This window comes from Artibeus jamaicensis, unplaced genomic scaffold (assembly GCF_021234435.1).
Source record: "Artibeus jamaicensis isolate MK-2021 breed Jamaican fruit bat unplaced genomic scaffold, CSHL_Jam_final scaffold_3222, whole genome shotgun sequence".
Taxonomy (NCBI): domain Eukaryota; kingdom Metazoa; phylum Chordata; class Mammalia; order Chiroptera; family Phyllostomidae; genus Artibeus; species Artibeus jamaicensis.
In genome coordinates, this window is record NW_026522038.1 from 5,175,708 (window position 1) to 5,198,419 (window position 22,712).

General features: G+C 38.9%; 1 protein-coding gene across 1 annotated transcript in view; it reads right to left on the reverse strand.

Annotated features, from left to right (window-relative positions):
• Positions 1–22,712, reverse strand: part of ELOVL6 (ELOVL fatty acid elongase 6) — a 120,921-nt gene that overhangs the window by 30,299 nt on the left and 67,910 nt on the right. Inside the window, exon 3 of the mRNA XM_037156247.2 lies at positions 12,661–12,792. Within this exon, the coding sequence (XP_037012142.1) occupies positions 12,661–12,792 (132 nt within the window). The remainder of the gene's footprint in view (positions 1–12,660; positions 12,793–22,712) is intronic.

Sequence of the window (22,712 nt, forward strand, 5' to 3'; positions counted from 1 at the left end):
AATCAAACTGTATGGAAGCCCAACTACCAAGGAATTAAATAAGAAACATTCATCCGGACCAGCAGGAGGGGTGAAGACTGGCAGCTGGAGAACTGGGTGGGCAATGCAGCAGCTGGTAGGCGGAGCTGTCCCACACTGGCATGCAGATAAAATGGAACAACTGGGGAGTGAGACAGACAGCACAACCCAGGATTCCGGAATGGGAATATAAAGCCCCGGAACCTCTGGCTGTAAAAAACTGTGGGTGTTGCAGCCATGGGAGAAACTCCCAGCCTCACAGGAGAGTTCACTGGAGAGACCCACAGGGTCCTAGAATGTACATAAACATGCCCACCCCGGAATCAGCACCAGAAGGGCCCAATTTGCTTGGGATAGCATGGGAAGTGATTGACAGCCAGCCAAGGGGGGAGCAAGCAGCACTGTTCCCTCTCGGACCCCTCCTCCACATACAGTGCCACAACACAGCGACATGGGTTGCCCCACCCTGGTGAATACCTAAGGCTCTGCCCCTTACAATATAACAGGTGAGCTGAGAGAAAGAAATATGGCCCAAATGAAACAACATCTCAAAGCTCCTAAAACAGAACTAAGTGATGAAGAGATAGACAACCTAGGAGATGCAGAGTTCAAAACACTGGTAATCAGGATGCTCACAGACATGGCTGAGTATGGTCACAAAATAGAAGAAAAAGTGAAGGTTATGCAAGGTGAAATAAAGCAAAATATACAGGGAACCATCAGTGACAGGAAGGAACCCTGGACTCAAACCAATGATTGGGGCCAGAAGGAAGAAATAAAACATTCAACCAGAATAGAATGAAGAAACAGTAATTTTTTAAAAAAATGAGGAGATGCTTAGGAACCTCTGGGACAACTTTAAGCATTCCAACATCTTAATCATTGGAGTGCCAGAAGGAGAAGAGGAAGAGCAAGACACTGAAAATTTATTTGAAAAAAATAATGGAGAACTTCACCAATCTGGCAAAAGAAATAGGCTTCCTGGAACTGCAGAGAGGTCTAAAGAAGCTGGACCCAAGGAGGAACACACCAAGGCACATCATAATTACATTACCCAAGATGAAAGATATAAGGAGAGAATCTTAAAAGCAGCAAGAGAAAAGGAGACGGTTACCTACAAAGGAGTTCCCATTAAGAGTAATGGCAGCTGATTTCTCAAAAGAGACCTTACAGGCAAGAAGGGGCTGGAAAGAAGAAGTATTCCAAGTCATGAAAGGCAAAGACCTACATGCGAGATGACTCTATCCAGCAAATCTATCATTTAGAATGGAAGGGCAGATAAGTGCTTCCCAGATAAGATCAAGTTAAAGGAGTTCATCATCACCAAGCCCCTGTTTTATGAAATGTTAAAGGCACTTATCTAGGAAAAGTAGGATGATAAAAAATATGATCAGTAAAATGACAACAAACTCACAACCATCAACAACTGAATCTAAAAAGCAAAACAAAAACAAACTAAGCAAACAACTAGAACAGGAACAGAATCACAGAAATGGAGATCACATGGAGGGTTATCAGCAGGGAGGGGGAGAGGGGAGAATGGGGGAAAAGGTACAGGGAATAAGAAGCATAAATGGTAGGTACATAAGAGACAGGGGGAGGTTAAGAATAGTATAGGAAATGGAGAAGCCAAAGAACTTATATGTATGAGACATGGACATGAACTAAGGGCGGAGGATGAATGCTTGTGGGAAGGGTGGTACAGGGTGGAGGGGAATAAAAGGCAGAAAAATAATGGGGCAAACGTAATAGCATAATAAATAAAATATACCTTTAAAAAAGAACAAGAAGTTTTTTTAAAAGCAATTACTAAATATAGCATTTCCAATTGCAAATAAACAAAAGCCATCAAGTGGTCTTTAGTTCTGTGAGACGGAGAGGACATTCCTTGTCTGTACTCACATTAACCTGTAGCTTTTTTCATTAATCACACTGCTCGTGCTTTGGGCTGTCTATATAGTATGTATTAGATTGATAAGAAACATTAGATTGATAATGTAAACGCTTGTCCTATTTGAACTAGATCATTACACTATGAGGAGGTTCCCCCCAACCTTCAATTTGGAAGGAACTAGAGCAACCAGGCAAGTCCGGAGCAGCGGACTGACATGCAGGTCAGTGCCCACCCTGAGGGAAGGAGGGGCAGCCTGCCCACTCGTGCCAGAACCCAAAGCCAGCTGCACAGCAGTGCGGTGCTACGTGCTTCTGGCTTTTCCTCAGTAAGTCCCCCTTTTCGGGAGCTTGGAATTTTCCCTTGTAATGGATATTTTTATTTTTAAAACACAAGTAAAATTTCGTGCACTTGATTAATTCATCCAGTTTTTATTTTCTTGGAAACAGGTAAAAATCCAGGTATTTTCTGGATTCAAGGGAAAAGTGGGGACATTGTTCCTATTCCTTTATTGGGAAGTCTTTCCAATAATGGAAAGGAGACTTACTAACGACTGTCTACAAGTCCCCTTTCTTTGTCCCCCTTTTTCATTTTTAAAAGATAAATATTTATTAATTGCCTACCTGGACACTAAGGACTGGGCCAAAAATCAAACAAAAAGCCACATTCTCACCGAGTTCGGATTAAGTAGGAGGGAAGAGAATGAACGAGATTACTAATACACAGAGTGGTAAGTGCCGAGGAAGAAAATAAATCAGACACGGGCAGGGATTATTGTGAATCAGAGTAGGACATGGAGAAGATCTCAATGAGAAGGTGAAATTTTAGTAAAAGTCTATAGGAAGTGAGAGACAAGCCCTTGGAACATCTGGGCAAGGAATGTTCCGGGTGGAGGGAAGCATCAAGTGTGAGAGCCCTGAGGGAGCAGCCCTACTGGGTGTTGAAAAGCAGCAAGACCCCACTGTGGCCTGAGAGCGCGGAGAGGAGAAGAGGAACGGAGGCCAGGGTGACAGAGGCCAGACAGGGAAGGGCTTCTCGGGCCCCTGGGAGGCTTCTGCAGTTACACGACGTCAATGCCAGGTTTCTTGAAGCAGGTCTGTACTTCCACAGGCAAATCCTGAAGACTCCAAATGAACACTGGACTGACGTATTATCTGAGGCAGTTGATACAAGACACAGACAGGGTGACCAATGAAAAGCACTAAAAACACCAATTCCCCATGTCTGGAGAAGTGGCCAAAATTTGTATTCATTAATTCAGAAACTATATGCGCCAAAGTGTTCCAGGAACGGTTGGACACAATTCTGACCTCGAGGAACCCATATGTTCTGCAAGAGGCATATGGGTAAGGCAGGAAGGACATAGTCGGGCCACGCGATGAGACAGCAACAAGTTCGGGAGAAGCTGAGAGGTGGGCTGAAATGACCAGAGAGGCCTTTGTCGAGAAAGCATTCTCAGTCAAGCCTAAACAATAGCTAAGGTTACATCGAGAAAGAATTGAGAACGAGAAGGAGGTATACACAGTGTGTTCAAAGACATGAAGGGAGGACGCGCACAGTGTGTTTGTTTTGCTGCAACGATCAGACGTATGTTGGCTGGAACAGAAAATCTGCATAGGGCAGTGGTGAAAGGTCAGTCAAGGAAAGATCGCAACTTTTTATGGACAGATTGAAGTTTTAATCTATAGACAGAAGAGTTTCAATTAAGGTTCAAACAGGGAAATAATATGGCAGATAGAGGAATTTGGACAGACGGAACATTTAGGAGAAAGCAGTGGGTGGTTGCAGTACTTCAGCTCTGAAGAGATGAAGGTCATGACTGGTGTGTCCAGAGTGGAAACAGAGAGGAGTAGACAGCTACTCAATGTATTTAAGAAGAATTATACAACTTGGTGATGGGTTGAAGGAATTATTTTTAAAAAGATTTTATGTATTTATTTTTAGAGGGAGGGGAAAAAAAGAAAAACATCCATGTGCAAGACGAGTGTCGATCCGCTGCTTCTTGTACGCCCTCAACTGGGGTATGTGCCCCACAACCCAGGCACGTGCCCTGACGGGGAATCAAATCTGCGACCTTTGGGGTTTGTGGGACCACACCCAACCCACTGAGCCACACCAGTCAGGGCAAAAGAGCTATTTGTATATTTTTAATGACTTAAAGAAGTTCACTATGAAAAGAGTGATAAATTTTGAGAAACTTTAAAGGGTTATCAAAAGCAATCTGGTTAGAATATTTTAAATATGAGTGATGATGTGTCAAATGTTTGGAAATAGGCAGGAAAGCAAGTTTCAGACGACAGGTCAATACTAAAAATATAGATTTGTTAGGAGTAAGTTAGTAAATGATTTTGATACTTGTCCTTTTCCTGTTTTATTGAGCCAGCACAATTTCTCAGGGGGTTATTAGAATTACCGTATCATTTACCATTCAAACTGGGACATTTTTGAATGTGAAAAGGGAATTATTGATAGTTACACCAAGACAATGGGCATAAAACCAAGACTGTTGAGAGCAAACCAGGTTGTATAAATCCCAGTTTATAAGCTCTATCTTACCTTCAAAGTATGGAGAGTTGCCATTTCTTATCTTTATCATTGCTCAAAATGAACCAAATAATTCAATCAGTGTCACTTTATTGTGATACTAGAGCCTCTTCTGGCAAAGGATTGAGTTCTAGACATCTAAAAATCCAATGCAATGCTAATGAAGTAGCCTATGTCATATAACTCTGTTATCTATTACTGGTGCTGCCAGCATGGCTAATGAAGTGTGGAGAATAGAATAGAATAACCAACTTTGGAACAGAATAACCAAATTGATATTCAAACTAAGCAGAGTTGTGGCAGGCATTTTGGCAGCTCTCAAGTGGAAAGGGATTCAAATACAACTCAAAATGCTAAGCAAATCCATTGTCTTTCAGGCTAGACATTGCCATCTCCATGTATGGAAACGCCAGCATGGTGTTCCTCACCAAGGAAGTAAGCCAGCTCCTGGTGTACCAAGTAACTGTAAGAATGTTTTTTTCTATGGCAGCAACTTTTTTGCCTTTACTGTTTGTTAGGCTTTTTGACTTAATAGTTTATTGGTTTTCTAATTCAATGTAGGTGCTTCACCTTTCTCCTGATGCCAAGAGAAACAAAATGTGTTTTGCTGTCACTCTGGGACCTGCCTTTGAAATAACCATGTCATCTGTCTGCTGTGTTGCCCCTAGTCTCTGTCATTTTGTGTCTCAGTAAACAAAACTCCAGCCATCTATTTTTGAGAAAACTCTATTTGATTCTACAAGGAGAACTTTTATACAACCTGCCTACAGAAAGGAGTATTTTTCTACATATCTGTTAGTTTCTGTTTAAAAAAATGAGACAGCAGCTGTAATATTTAAATATAGCATCAGAATCTAAGCATTAAATGATTTCTAAGGTTCTTTGATAAATGACCCAAAAGCCAGAGGAAGGAAAGCACAGAGAACTGACATAAATAAGATCACATTTTACACTTTCACGTAGACAAGCATAAACACAAGAGCAGTTTGATAAGAAGGAATGATTAACAAATGTCTAAGTGAGCAATAGCTGACCCCTACCCGTCTGTGTTTACCAGACCATGTGTCCCGTGTACACACGGTGGCAACACTAAGGATGATCCTCTTTGAGAGCTGAACGACAGATGAAAAAGAAAGTTCCCAAAAGTGTCCTTCAGGTATACATACACACTTCACTCAGGGTCACTGTCACAGGAGGGAAAACTAAACACGGTTTTCAAGTCTAACTGTAAACCTGCCGTTATTGGGGGGTGTGTGGACAAGGCAGAGAGTTCGTGTTTTGATATTAAATTGCTCTATTTTAATGTAAGCCAGAAACATAACATGGCAAGTGTCTTTTCTTTTGAAAAAGTTTCTTTGCAGTATTTGATTTCAACTTTAAAAAAATATTGCTATCCATCACACCGTTATCTTTTTTTGTTTGACTTTTCTGTAATGACATAAAATTTTACAAAGAGAACAAAATCATCCTCTAGACCCTCTCCAATCCCATCACTCTCCCTGCCTCCGCAGAAGCCAAGATAATCATTAACCTAAACTTTTCAAACACTATTTTTGGGCTTTTACTACAAATATACTAATAAATAAAATGTAGTGTTGCTTTATGGGTCATTAAACTTTTCACTCATGACATCACACTCCCACAATTATTCTGCAGCTTGTTCTTGCAGTTCTCAACATTACGCTCTCTAGAGTTGATACTCTTTCTTTTATATCACCGATATGACTGGAATCACTGTCTACAGTGCTGTTCTCTGGGGACTAAGAGGGACCATTTTTGGCAACCACAGAACCAAATACTAGATACAAGGTACTTGAACAAAAACTGATTAAGTTGTTCTGATATTTATCATTTTGAGATGTTTCATCACTTTGTTGATGATGTAATGTACTTTTAAAATATGGGTTTTTTAAATGTCCTATCTTTCACATCCGAACAGTTCCACTTGGATTAATTATATAGTTGTTTCATTAAAAATAATAAAGCAACTGCCAATAATTCTCCCAACATCAAATATTGGTTATGTATAAAATCACGAGTTTTGATGAAATACCGCACACCTGCTGGTCTGTACCATTGAACATAATTTTCTGAACATTTCCTGTGCTACATTTAAGTGCTTTGTTCATGGAAATATCACTAAAGAAAAAGTAATTTTCTATTAATTTTGAATATATTTTATACTTAAGCTGACAATGAAATTTAACTACAAATGAAAATATGGCCAGGATATAAAATTGAATTTTAACAGGGAAAACTGCCAGGTAATAATGAGGTGAGAAGTCGAACTACAGAGTAAGTATAAAACATCTGGCTCTGTGCAGACAAGGCATAAAACAATTGAAGCCAGTGTGAATCACCAGGAAATGGGAGTAAGCACATTTGAAGCAAGTGCGTATTGGCAACTACAAATCTGCGGCACAGAGCAGTTATTGAATTCTAACGTGCCCTGGCTAGACACCCTGCTTTGACCTGTTCCAGGTCAGAGACCTAGAAGAGGGCTCCTTGGAACTCCTCACGCTGCCAATGAGAACAAAACACTGCCAGACAGATACTGGGTACAGGCTGTTCAAATCAGAAGCGCACACACACCTGTGCCCAATCTAGAAAGAGTTCTTAAATAAATACATAGTAATTTTTTTACAAGTCAAGTGGAGTAACACAGCTGAGATGCAACTACAATATGATCTGATGACTCAGCAGTGACTGAGAAGATGTATTATAGGCACCTCCAAGTGTTTGATGCTGTTTGCATGAGCCATGACTTCATCTAAAGGGTTTGCTAATTCAAATCACCTGAGTTTTCCAGTATCTACCCTAAGAAAACGTTCAAACATCTAGGGCCAAAAGCACATGACATTATCTCATCAAACAAGGAAATGCTTGTCCTCAGGTTGGGTGGGATGTAGGTGGGAAGCAGGGGCAGTATCATCATCACAGTCGTATCTGTAAGACTAATTGACACCGGAAGCTGCTAGTGTGCATCTGCAAGAGGGGACAAGGTGCGGGCAATGAGAAGAAACTGTAAAAGGAGCAGCAGCGACAAAACCCAGAGCGATCCTTCTCAAATGAACCAGATCTATTCTACCCTGGTGTAGACTCAGTTGATCATATTCTATCTACTTCATCAGTACTTACGACAGCTTTCAATAAATTAAACTGGATAGTCAGTCAACATGCAAAGTAAAGGGAAAATACTCTACAGGTAATTCTTGCTGAAGTATTCAAAAAATCGTGCTATTTTTTGAAGTAGATGGTATGAAGATAGGGTTTTAATTTTTGCTTAGGTACTCTGCATGTCCAAATTAATTTCAAATTTCACTTGTCATACTCCATGAGTAAACAGGTGTGCAGCATCTGAAAATTAGTCATAGAGGAGTTTCTGGTTACCGTAAAAACGAATGGGCATGCTTGATGGGTTGGGGGAAAGAAATTATTCTTAAGCAGAAAAATATACACTAAATTATCTTTTCAGTGATTTTCTAATTCCTCTAACGGAAAAGTTTGGTTCCCATTCTCTTTCCGTGTTTTCACAAATCAATGATATCCTATAGTGGCAAAGAGTAAATCCAGTGGAAGTGGAGTAGATGCAGAACAACTTATAAGAATGTCTCTTAAGCCCCAACTGGTGTGGCTCAATGGGTTGGACGTCATCCCACAAAGCAAAAGATTGCTGGGTTCTGTTCCCAGTCAGGGCACATGCCTAGGTTGCAGGTTTGGAAGCAATTGATTGATATTTTTCTCCCTCTCTTTCTCCCTCATTTCCCCTCTCTCTAAAGAACGAATAAATATTTTTTAAAAAGGAAAAAAAAAGAATGTCTCCTGAGCTAGGAATTTCTAAACTTCTATAGTAGTCACTATTCACAGATAGATTTAACAATTTGTGAATTTTTTATTTTTAAATTTACTTTATTTTATTTATTTATTTTTAGAGAGAGGGGAAGGGAACGAGAAAGAGAGGGGAAGAAACATTAATGTGTGGTTACCTCTCACATGTCCTGTACTGGGGACCTGGCCTGCAACCCAGGCATGTGCCCTGACTGGGAATCGAACTGGCCACCCTTTGGTTCACAGGCCTGAGCTCAATCCACTGAACTATACCAGCCTGGGCTAAAGAATTTGTGGATTATAGTAAGGTGGGAACCATTCCAAGTTTTCTACAAAAACTCAGTTGTGTAATAATGAAGCTATCCTGTATGACCAAAATAAGAAAATTCTTATTTAATATTCACCAAAATATCTGTTTGTAGGAAGGACTTATTTTTTATTCTTGATATCAACTTCATTCAAAAGATTCCAAAACAAAACATAGCAACTATCACTTGAAATTCCCTAGAACTGCATATGAGATCATCTATGTATGTTATAGAAAATGTTGTAAATGCAGAAAAACACAAAGGATAATAAACACCCAATACCCAGAATTGAGGTTTATCAACATTATTACATTTGCTTTATTTGATTTGAGTAAGATAACACATCATAAAAAATTTTAAATCATTTCGATGTTTAAATTGCCAGTCTACTAAAACAAAACAGCTCTACTAGCGCTGTTTTATTTTCCAGTATATAGTAGGCATTCCATAAAAGCATGCCTCCTCTGCCATTTCACAGGTTTAAGAATCGAGTACATATTCTTTTAGTATCGTTTTAGATACTTTTAGAAATATTTGAAGGTATTAATGAAGAATGTATAAGTGTTTGGTGTCTAGGAGTAAAATTTACATAAACATTGTATAAAAATATCATTTTGTACTTAGCCTTTTTCACTCAATGCATTGTCTACCAGGATTCTGTAAGCAGAGAGGAACCTCAACATACTATTCCTAACGTGGAGAAATGCTAGGTTAACACAATAATAGAACTCCATGATCATTTTTTCCCAAATTCCTAGTTAGCCTATTATAATCAATTTTTACAAGAGTCTAGACCATCCAAGCTCAGACTGTTTGCTATAAGTTCTGGTTTTTAAAGTTTTATATAAAACATAGTTCTGAAGGAAGTAAAGTAACTGAATTAAGGAAATAAAAGAGGAAACGAAAACCTGTCAATCTAAAAAAGATAAAGTATTGTTAATGACAATTATATATACATTGTAGGATAAAGTCAATGAATAATTACTGGCTGAAATTAGGAACGTAGACTTTGGCATGGGAAGAAGCAGAGATAAGTTAATTAAGTCACAAATATGAATTATTTATGACTCCCTAGTCATAAATATGAATTGGAAGTATCCAACTCTGGATATGTTTCTTTATTTTTTTAAAAGGTTTTATTTATGTATTTTTAGAGAGCAAGGAAGGGAAGGAAAAAGTGAGGGAGAAAAACACCAGTGTGCAATTGCCTCTCACACTCCCCCTACTGGGAACCTGGCCCATACATAACCCAGGCAGGTGCCCTGACTGGGAATCGCAATGACCACCCTTTGGTTCGCAGGCTGGTGCTCAATCCACTGATCTACACCAGCCAGGGCTGTTTCTTTAGCAATAAGTAACTTTCTATTTCTGGCCTCTTAAAGTCCTAGAAATAACAGCTGACTTAGCACCAACAGCCATCCCCAGTACTCAGACAGCGGTTTCTAAATAATATTTCCCCTCTCCCAAAGGAACCAGGGCTCCTTAGAGAAATGGCTAATTCCATTTCTAAACAAGGAATGTACACTATGCCTGGCCTGGAACACCTTGTCATCTCCCTCGGAGAACCAAGCTATGAGAACTAGTCAGTGCATGCAAAAAGGATTCAGGAGTCAACTTGAAAAAACTCCCACTGGACAACGATAGACTACTTCAGCATCCAAAAGAATAACAGCAATGAACTGAAATCTACCAAAACCAAACTCACTGACACATAAAGTACATGCACAGTTTTGAGTGTATTAACTCAAACCATGAGTTAAGAATAATAAGTAAAAAGGAAACAGTTATTATTTACATGCTAGGTCATCAAATACTTTTTACTGAAATGGCTACATACTATATAGTCAAAGAATCAAGCATTTAGCCTGCCTTTGCTGTAATAACTATGTATACTTCAGAAAAACTGGAGAGTTGATAAAGGCAAGTTTTTAACTTATAGAAAGTCAAATATTAAACCTGAATGTAATCAAACTTCTAGATCTAACTACCAACTAATAAAGAATACAGAGAATAGAAAAATGCAGTCAGCGAACTCCAGTCTGGGGGGAGAGTCTAAGGGGCAAATGATCTTCAAAGGATGGACGCGGGTTGGGCAGGCATGTGGGGAGAGGAAGGTGGACACCTCTAAGTTCAGAGAAATCAGCCAATGAAAATGTGTGGATCTTCTTTTGTTTCAGATTCCTAAAAAATTTTTTGTGTGTAAAAAATCATTTATGAGACAACTGGGGAAATCTGAACACTTAAGAATAAAAAATTAATACTAATTTGGTGACATAATAATACTGTGGTCAGTTTTTTTAAATGAGTACTTAACTTATAGAAATCATATTATTTTATTCGGACATATTTAAGCTTGTATTCTTTCCAAATAATTTGGGGTAAAGGAGAAGTTGGTCAGCATACAGACGAAGGAAGAGTAAGCCAGTGCTGACAACTATTTACACAGGGTAAGGAAAGCACAGGGGCCCTTGTACTCTCCTCTCTGCTTATATGTGTGAAAGTTTTAGAAAAAAATGATAAAGGCTCAGGGATGTTGAAAACTGTAAAATGCTGGAAGGCATCATTAGAGTACAGATAATATTTTCCAAAAATTTCAAAATCCTTTTGGTGAGGCATACTCTGTGAACCTTACGTGTAAATAAAAATTAAACTGCTCTTTGGGGTTAGAGACTCATGCCCTGACACAGACTGCAATGGAAGAAGCCTTCAGAGCAGATCCAAATCCTGAGCACCTCGAACACAGCGCCTCACGAAATGCACCAAGATGAGCATATTTCGTAGCAGCAAATGACTGCTTAGATGTAGGGAACTAACGTAACGAAAATGTACAGATCACTGGAGTTTGTGCAAACCCTCTTCCTGATCATTTTTATTAAGAAAGAGTGACTAAAGAGGCTTTTAATGATCCCATCATTTCTGCTTAGTGGTAGAACAGTTAATATGTAATATGAAAAAATAAAAATAAAATCATAAATATTAAAATGAATAGCTTTTTATTTTGTAGTATATTTACATCTATTCCTTGTACTCCGGAAGCCTCGTCATAAACTTGCTGGTTTTGCTGAGCAAAACACCAACAGAACAGGTGCCTTTGTCAATGCTGTAGGTGAATGCTGGCAACTTTTTGGACACCAGCTGTGTGCTAATGAGCCTTGCGATTGCCTAAATCACCAAATATTACATAATGCTTCTTCAGGCTTCCAGGAATGAGGCTGGATGTTGGCTGGCAGACGCCCCTGAGGAGACCGTGCCTGATCCTAACAGCTGCTATGATGAGCTCCACCAGATACAAAGAACTGGTTGCATAAACATGGCCTGAGAGTCACCTCAGGCAACGGGGCGGAGAGTGCTTTGGGGGATGCAGACAAAAACATTCTCTGCTCTAATGATACTGACACAGGCACATGACCAGTGCCTGGTTATGACGGATTGCCTTTTTTTTTAAATACTCACCTGAGGACATGCTTATTGATTTTTAGAGAGAGGGAAAAGGAGGAAGAGAGAGAGGGAGAGAAAGATCAGTGTGTTGATCGGGTTGCTTCTCCCACACATCCCAATCAAAGAGTGAACCCACAACCTAGGTATGTGCTCTGACCAGGAATCCAAACCGCAATCTTTCTGTCTTCCGGACGACACTCCCATCAAGGGAGCCACACTGGCCAGGGCCGAGCGCCATTTTTTGATTAAGTATTAGTAACGGCACAACATTTGAACCCTATGCTCTACTATAGACTTCAATGGTGTGGCTTTCCATTTAGCCATTCATCTAGGTGTATGCAACAAAAACAGAAAACGGACACACTCTTTCTAGTCTTAAGAGATAAACTGGAAATCTGATTATTCCATGAACAGCTTGGACAAGATGGCCTGAGAACTTCTAAAATAAGAGATTGGTTATAGTGTGGGAAATTTGGTTGCAATGAAGGGCTTCTCTCGGGACATGGCTTTATGTCCTCGTTTCTACTCACTAACCAAACATAGGAGATGTAAGGTAAAATGCTCAATTGTTGCTTCTTTCAACCAAGTCTGATGAAATGGATGCATTTCGATGGCAGTATGAAAAACACCTACCTGAAGACTGCGAGGGTCAGAGACCAGATCACTAAAGGCTTCCTCAGTTCAAACTTCGCCCGTTTGTTCATTACGTGCCGACCACCAAAGATAAAGGCAGCGTACAGAGCAGAAAACAGGAAAGATTTCTTCCTGTGAACAAACAAAATGCCAAAATCTTATAAAATAAAAATCTAAGCAATTTACTTTTCATCCATTAAAATTTCTATTTAGTCACTATTCATCAACTTTTATACCAGTCCCTTCCTTGGTATAAAAACACTGAAAATATTTTCTTGGGAATGTGCCTCTTCACTAAAGAGACTTTTAGTCCATTTGGCAACAAGGCGCCATTGCATCCTCTCTTAGGGAAGAACACAGAACCACCGGAAGTATACTTGCCTAAAGCTTTGAGCTTGAATCTAACCAAATGTCTGATTTTACTACCTATTTATAGGAAATACAGGGAATGGATCCAAATTGTGGGACATTCTATAGGGCAACTGAACTTATTTCTTCAACAGATCAGTAGTACGGAGCGGAGCCCACATCTGAGACTACTGTAAAGTAACAGTGACTTGAGATAAGTAACAATCAAGTATAACATGTAGAGCTTTTTTGGACCCTTATTTGAAAAAGACATTTTTAATAAAACCAGCAAGCTGTCGGTCATAATTTAAAAAGTCCTTCATTAATATTTATGGGTGAAATTATGTCTTGAGTTTGCTTTAAAATTCTCAGGAAACAAACAGAACCAAAACAATATTAAAGGTGGTGAGATGAAACAAGATTAACAAAAGAGACAATGGAACACAGGGGGCTCATTATTCTCTTTTTGGCAATCAGATTTACTTACTGGGGACGCTTAGTCAGAAATGGCTAAGGAATACCAAGTAAAATCTCCAGGTCCTACTGGCTCGCTACTGTGCCAAGGAGAAGTGTACAATAGTATTGATAATGCCAAAAAGAATAAAAGCTCTTATAGACAACTAATTCAATAAAAAGTAACAGAGGCCTTGTAAATAATTTCACCATCTGAACAAACTCCCTGAAGAAGCGATGTTTCCCTTAAAATGGGTGTTCCCCACTTGACCATACTAAAACAAAAGGATCGAAAGTTACAAGGCATAATACAAACAGCAAAATGCATTAACTTGAAAAGCATTATTTGTCAAATGTTTCATTTTTTTTCTTAATCACTGACACGTACTGCTGACTCATGAGGAATCTTATTATTTACCCAAGCAACACTCCCAACTCAATGAGAGCAAGTGACCTACATGGTGAGCACCACCAAACGAAGAGAGTGATGCCAGAAATCAAACCGCACACAAGGGTGAGACAAATCACTTTCACTGAGGTTTGCAAACTCTTCTCTCAGAAACACGTACACAGGAGTGCTTATTAAATATTTGTTGAGTTATCACAGTCTTGGCATATCAAATTTTCTCACAAGGAAAATAGCTCCATACACGGCTGCTCAGCAAACACTAAGTAAGTTTACAGTTGACTTGGTAATATATTAATACCTGAAGGATAAAATAGTAGGAAAACAAACATATGATCCATTTTCTTCCAGAAAGAAAAAGACTATTTCTATAGTTCAAACAGAAGCGAAAAAGTAGAATAAATTTATGGAAACTTCACTATTGAACATTTCAAGAAGAACGTACTTTGGGCCATAAATATATTTATTGTTTCACTTCTTTGAATCTTGCCGGTGTACAGTGTTACTTCTAGAGTGAGAATCACTGTGTGCATTTGCACTCATATAGGACTCACTAAAGAAAAACAAAATTCTATCAAGTTAATGTAAGCAATAGTGATATCAAATAGTACACATGCTTTTTAAAATGATAAAAGTAATGTGAAGTGAAAATAAGCATAGTATTATGATTTAGGAAGTGATCAAGTAAAAATAGTGCTTAAAAGTCTTCTCATTTAATCTTCCTAATCATCCCTGATGCAGGTAAAGTGTTACCATCATTTTACGGCCAAGGCACCAGGCTTAGAGGTTAAATAACCTTGGATCTCCCTGCTTCCCTGTGGTAAATTTTCAGGGTCAGGGGAGGAAGGATGTGCTCTCTTCCAGGCACATACGAGTTCCTTAAGCCTTTCCACTGAATTCCGTGATTATCGTGGAACTGTGTAGCGCCTTACTTAACTGTAAGCAAAGCAAGAGGAATCTCCACACACTCGTTCCCACATCCTGGGCATAGAACACTTTGATCCAACTCCCTTGACTTCCCAGAGAACAAATTATTGCTTGGTCGATCTAATTTAAGTTTTGGTTTTGGTTAGATTGTGTTACTTGAAATTATGAATCAAGTTCAATGAGTGTCTTTATATGATCCTCTCATTCTAGACATTAAGGGGGAAATGATGTGCCTCGAGCAACCAAGAAGAGACTAAAAATCTTCCCCCTGTGTTTTTTGTCTCATTTCTTCAGTTCTAGACCAAGAACTAGTCCTAATGTAGCGCTAACTTCCTGGCAAGGACCGTTCTCTATTTCACAGGTTTTTTAAAGAAAAAAAAAAAACCTTCAAAAACTTTCACATGTTTTTAAAAAAAAAAAAACAAACCTTCACAAACCTTCAGTTTCATAGCCAGGATAACCAAGTGAATCAATACAAACACACAGAATTTGAGAATTGCAAGGGACCTTAGAGGCGGAGCCCACTTCATTGTTCTACAGAAGAGGGAACTGGGGGCCAGAGGCGGTGCTGATGATGTTGGTAGCTCATGGTCACAGGGCTGCATACTGAATATGGGTCACAACTACCAAAAATCAACATGCATTAATTGTCTAGGCTATCTATATCTGGGTCATAGGTAGTCAATAATGCAAACTGATATGCTATAATAAAAATGTTGCATGCTATATACTATATAAATCTTCTGTGGTAACATTCAAATAATGCTTTGGGTTAATTTAGAATTAAGCTTAAGCTTCTTCTATAACAGGGAATCATCTTAAGAAAATATTAACTCTTACTTCCTCAACTGCATAATCAAAATGTATATCATTTATATAGTTGAATGTATTATAATTTTTCCATTTTGCTTAGAAGAAGGTAAGATTTTCTTTAACAAGCTGGGTTAGGTGAATTAAAATTGCCTTTTAGTCCTGACATGTGGTAAAGGTTTGATTATAGTCAGGATGAATAATGACCCATTTACTACTATTTAATGTCAATCAGCGATTTTCAACATTTTGCATCTCATGGCACACACAAACTAATGACTAAATGCCACAGCACACCAAAAATACATTTTTTGCTGGCCTGACCAAAAAAAGTATAATTTTTATTCATTCACACCAGATGAATATTGCTATGTTGGCTGCTGTCATTTTATTTTTAAGTTGACAGTCTAAGGGAAAAGAGGTCAGTGCCCCTGACTATACAGTCAGACACCACATGTTTTAAAAATTCTTGCAGCACACTGCTGTAGACAAATGACTTCCCTAATGTCTCAGTGGTAATGCAGTAATTCTTCTAATTCTGGCCGGCCTTCATCACTTGGTACAATGTAACACTACATTCTTTTATTGCCAGATAACTAGCAATTTCTAGATGGCACAGACTCTTCTTTAATAAGTCTTAAATGTACATTATACAGCACGACCCTTGACTGTAGGTGCTATTTCAGTACTTCTCAGGATGGTGACTCTGTGCTACGATTATCAGGTAACCAACCAAACAAAGAGTGCCCAAACGGAGTACTGGTGAGTATTCACCATCTTCTCCTCTTCTCCTTCCATCTCCGTCATCTTTATAATGGAAACTGCTCCATAATTAGTAAAACCAAATAATAGCTCTAGCCTTAGAGATTTAGAGTTCTCCATTATGCTACCCTGTTCCAAAACATTCCTGGGATATTTTTTTTTATTCTTACCAGAGTAGCTACTCAATATCTGTATTTATTGTCCAGTCCAATACCACTCTCAAAGAGCGTGTATATGTTCAAATGCTGCTTTCTTTTTTTTTTTTTTTCAATTTCTGGGATTCAGGTGAAACTAGTACTTAGCTTCAGTCTCTTTAATATTACATCAAGATTTCTGTCAGCAGACTTGCTCTCCTTGAAGAGTCAAACAAGTTTATTTGAGGATGGCGAAACTTTCATGTGGGTAGCATTTCAACAGAGGATAATTGCTAATGAACACCTTCAAGAGGTGGCCTTAGCTCCTTCATGTCTAAGTAAACTTGTTTTGTGGCTACAGTACATGTGTAAGGAGCAACAAATTGTGAAAAGTGAAAATTAAGCTGCAAGGGAGAATAAAAAAGCAGACCTAAAAACGTCTCCTGCTTTGGCTGACAGCTACTTAGCTTACAGAAAGTTTTCATGTTCTAAGTGGAAGAGTCTGAAGCTGAGAAAAACTGCTAAGTGCTGAGGCCACGTCGCTTTGAAGACTTCTCCTTTAGTGCAGTTGCTGATTCCAGTCAGGACACAATTCAAGGTTCTAAAAGTAATTCTAAGGCCACAATAAATTGGAGACCCAAAGACTGAAGGAAGTAACACACTCCTTTTCACCAAAAAGTGGATGTCCCTGGTGGTTACAATTTCATACAAATATAAAGGAGGGTTTTCTTAAAAGAGATTTTCAAGTTGTGCTGTCAGAGTTCTAGCCAGGGCTGGATTTTGTCCGTCTTGAGATTTCAAGATCCCCAAGGCCTCACGCAAAGGCATCTTTCTATTTTAAAAACAATGGAAATTTCTCAGCAATTTTTGTTCACAAATAAATTATAACTGAAAATTAACTCTGTGCCCTGAAATTTTGACAGATAATACTTTTGTGAATGTAATTAAATATGCCCATAATTGCCCTGGCTGGCGTAGCTCAGTGGATTGAGCGCAGGCCTGGGAACCAAGCAACCACGGTTCGATTCCCAGTCAGGGCACATGCCTGGGCTGCAGGCTACTTCCCACCCAGCAGGGGACACACGGGAGGCAACCACACATTGATATTTCTCTCCCTCTCTCCTTCCCTTCCCCTCTAAAGATAAATAAAATATTTTTTAAAATATGCCCATAATTAATACAAATGGATAACGACTTTATAACCGCAAGACAAAGCCATGACTAAAGTAAAGGGTGCTATTCTTGTCTGTTATATTTGACCCAGAAGATCAAATGATGTAGGATTTATGAGCTCCTCTGACTTGCAAACACCTCTTTCTCATTCTGTTTTCCCCTCAAATGCTAACTTAAAGATCACAGGTTCTCCTTATTTATTTTCTTAAAAAGGCAAGAAAACCATTCTTTTGCAACTCAGTTTCTGGACTGTTGAAGCGGACCATGATCCAAAGTGGCAGAGTGGATTTGGTAACTCGGTCACACATCTATCCCTTTCCAGAAGAATGCACTTCTCTTACAACAGACCTGTTAGAGAAAGTTGCTTGTACATATCTGTCAACATAATTTTTTCCCTTTGTCACCTTTTAAAAAAATCTTGATAAATTCTGTTTTCTTGTTGGCTTTTGTTTTACAACTGAAAATAGAATCTTTGGGGAGAACATATTTTTAAAAATGTTAAATAACAGTGTCAGCTAATAAAACGGCAAGATACTAATTAAATACCATTGTTTCATTAGATTATTTTTAGTTGCCGATGAAAAATGCTGACATCCACCAATCCTTTCAAAATTTAATGAACTTTATCATCTTCCTCTGCAGTGTGCTTCTATGCCATTGAATGAAAAAATAATAATAAACTAATCCCTATGTAAAAGTAAACTCTGCCTCGGCTAAATCTAGTTAGACAGAAAAAAATTATGTTGAAATTAAAAATGTTTGATAAAAATTATGAGGAAAGAGATATAAGTGTCATGAGAAAATGCTCTGTGGAAAGAGGGCTTTGGATGAGAGCACAGAGGCAAGAGGCATTTGGGATGGGAAGAGGCAGCAGCACCCCGTGGGCTGCAGCCGTGGGAGAAACTCCCAGCCCCACGGGAGACTCCACGGAAGAGACCCACAGGGTCCTAGAATGTACACAAACCCACCCACCTGGGAATCAGCACCAGAAGGGCCCGATTTGCTTGTGGGCAACAAGGGAAGTGACTGAAAGCCAGCCAAGAGCTGAGCAAGCGGCACTGTCCCCTCTCGGACTATTCCCCCCACACACAGTGACACCACGCCCTGATCAATATCTAAGGCTCCACCCCTTACAATGTAACAGGCACACCAAAACAAAAAAATATGACCCAAATGAAAGAACATATCAAAGCTCCCAAAATAGGACTAAGTGATGAAGAGATAGACAACCTATGAGATGCAGAGTTCAAAACACTGGTAATCAGGATGCTCACAGACATGGCTGAGTATGGCCGAAAAATAGAGGAAAAAGTGAGAACTATGAAAAGTGAAATAAAGAAAAATATACAGGGAACCAACAGTGAAAGGAAGGAACCTGGGACTCAAATCAATGATTTGGAACAAAAGGAAGAAACAAATTTCCAACTGGAACAGAATGAAGAAACAAGAATTCAGAAAAAAATGAGGAGAGGCTTAGAAACCTCCAAGACAACTTTAAATGTTCAGACAACTTTAAATGTTCAGACATCTGAATCATACGGAGTGCCAGAAGAAGAAAATGAAGGGCAAGAAATTGAAAATTTATTTGAAAACATCGTGAAGAACTCCATAATCTGGCAAAAGAAATAGACTTCCAGGAAGCCCAGGAAGCTCAGAGTCCCAAAGAAATGGAACCAAGGAAGCACACACCAAGGCACATCATAATTACATTACCCAAGATTAAAAGAGAATCTTAAAAGCAGCAAGAGAAAAGGAGATAATTACCTACAAAGGAGTTCCCATAAGACTATAAGCTGATTTCTCAGAGAAACCTTACAGGCAAGAAGGGGCTAGAAAGAAGTATTCAAAGTCATGAAAGGCAAAGACCTACATGCAAGATGACTCTATCCAGCAAATCTATCATTTAGAATGGAAGGGCAGATAAAGCACTTCCCAGATAAGGTCAAGTTAAAGGAGTTCATCATCACCAAGCCCTTATTATATGAAATGTTAATGGGACTTATTTAGGAAAAGAAGATGATTAAAAAAATGAACAGTAAGATGACAATAAACTCATAACTATTAACAACTGAATCTAAAAACAAAAACAAAAGCAAACTAAGCAAACAACTAGAACAGGAACAGAATCACAGAAATGGAGATCACATGGAGGGTTATCAATGGGGAGGGAGAGGAGGGAGAATGGGAGAAAAGGTACAGGGAATAAGAAGCATAAATGGTAGGTACAGAATAGACAGGAGAAAGTTAAGAATAGTATAAGAAATGGAGAAGCCAAAGAATTTATATATTATGACCATGGACATGAATTAAGTGGAAGCAATGGGGTGGGAATAGGAGTACAGGGCAGAGGGGAATAAAGAGGAGAAAAAAATGGACCTTGAGAGCTTGTTTGGAGGTTCTAGTCAAGGGTGTAGGTTCTACTCCTATACCCTTGACTGAAGACTAGTCCTCTCCTCTAGTTAGGAGGGTCATCTTCTTTGATGGAGCACGAAGCTTTGGGAGGGACGCACATGGATTGGTAAGGGAGAAAGGGGACACCTGCCTAGCCAGCCAGATCAGCCGAATCAACCTTGGCAATCAATGGGGTGACAGATGTGCAGCCATATCACCCTCACATCCAAGAGGAGAAAAAAAAGGGACATCTGTAATAGCATAATCAATGAAATATATTTATAAATAAACAAATAATTCAGAACAGATGGAGTCACGCGTGTGCCATTACATGCACTGGGTGCGAGAAGAGGGGAGATGCTAATGGCTTTCAGAAAAATAAATGGAGAAGTACTGGTTTATGCCATGAGCAGGGAGCACTGGAAGTCTTTGAGCTGGGAAGGGGCAGAACAAAAAAGCATCCATCCACAGAGAAACTTGGCTTTGATGACTTCTATTCTAGTGGGCAGGTGTGGGTGAAGTCTGATGCTACATCTAAGTCAACACACTTGGGCATACTCTCCACCACCCACATTGGCGGCATCCGCAGCTACACGAGCTACCGGAGTGCACATGTGGCCTGAAGGAGGTTCTTGAATGAGCTGCTGCTCTTTGCAGGGGTTATCAGGTGAGACCACCTGTATGTTTCACTGACTTAAGAATATGGTGATCACTCTGTAAAGTATATAAATATTGAATCACCTTGTTTTACACCTGCAACTAATATAATACTGTACGTCAATTATAATTAAAAATAAATTTTCAAAAAAGAATGAATAGCCTCCCGGTCTGAGAAAAGTATAGCACATTGGTAGTTTAATCATGGCATTATTTCAGTGAAGCTGATATATCCTGAACTCAGTGTCCTGACTTCTTATATAGAGTCAGGGTACGTTTTATCAAAGGTACTGATTGCATCTCAGAGAGATGCAAAAATATCTTTGAAGATAAGGTTCCATAAACTCACCAGGAAGAATCAATTTCAAAGCTAGAATCAAAGATTTTAGAGACTACTTACTCAAAGAAAGAATTAAATTCTATTCTTTTTTTGATGAAGGTGGTAGTTTCTTATCTCCTTAGAAAGAGGGAAGCTTACTACCATCTCCAGATAAATCTTAGCCAAAAGTGCATCAATGGTTTTATTAGACAAATTCTCTCCCATCACAAAGCAAAATAACAATGAGCTCCACATTGACAAAATAACTTACAGTTCGTTTTGTTTGACAGTACTGCTTTCAATATTCTCATCCTGATTGTCTGGTACTGAATGTCACTTCAAGTTAGAATCTCCAAGTAACCATCTTATATACCTCAGCTCCTGATACTAGCCACGCGAAACACTGAAGTCTAGTGGCCACTTAAAAAGCAGTAAGTTCTCAATAGGAGAGGAAGCACAAAGAAATAATATCCAGAAAGTGGTTTCATCAGCAATTTCATTGTGCTAACTCCCCACTTAAAAATGCTCTTTGTTTAAAGAACTAGAAGGCTTTCATATCAATTTTCAAAGAAGAAATGTTCACCTGTTAAGATTATTTTAAAACATGGTAATAATAATACAGAAAGCATACTGTAATTCTGAGATGGCGCTTATTAATAAAGAGCAGTGGAGTGAGTCCCATCAGCAGGTTAAACTTTACCTCTTACAATCTCAAAATCTATTACATAACGTAAATAAGGCAATAGCAATGTTTTTCCTGAATATGAAATTTGCTTGGACCAGAAGTTGTACAACATATAATTAGGGGCTTATGTTGAGGCTGCAAGCTTAAAAAAAATCTTGTCATCCCCAATAAAGGCCTGCTAACCACAGAAATAGAAAATATTTAAAATATATAAAAATAAAAATTAGAGTCAAATAAAACAATCTGTTCCCTGCTTGTCTTCATCCTGAAGAAGGCCTGAATGTTCTGTAGATAACAGATTTATCTGAGAGCTGCAGATGGAAACTACAAGTGAAAAAAACACTACAGTGGAGTAGAAAGTGGATTTTAGGTTTACAAGATTAAGTCCAATTCAGACAGAATTTTCACAGATTTAAATCAAAACGCCAGTTGCACAGATAACTATATAAACAAGCAACATCTCAAGATCTCCAAAGCTGAGTGTTTTCTTTCCTCTCCTCAAGGGCCAAACATTTGGACTGAAAGATGATCCATTTCCTTATATTTATAAAGAGTTTTAGGCATGGCTGGTGTGGTTCAGTGACTTGAACGCTGGCCTGCAAACTGAAGGGTCCCAGTCAGGACAGATGCCTTGGTTGTGGGCTGGGTCCCTGGTTGGGGGCCTGGTTCAGGCAACTGATTCTCATATATTCTCAACTGTTTCTCTTCCTCTATTTCCTCTCTCCTTCCTTTCCCCCCTCTCTAAAAAATAAACAAATAAAACCTATATTTTAAAAAAAGTTTCAGTTTACACTCATTGCTTCAGACAACTGTAAAGATGCTGAAAAAAATACTACCAAGGAGAAACTTACATGTTTTCATGTTAACTGTTGGGTGGCCCAACACAGTTACACTAACCTCCCCCTGGATACAACTGTCGGGAGCGGGGAGGGAAGGCAGTAAGAAAAAATGCCCAAGTGCAACTTCTGGATGAGGGAGAAAATAGCT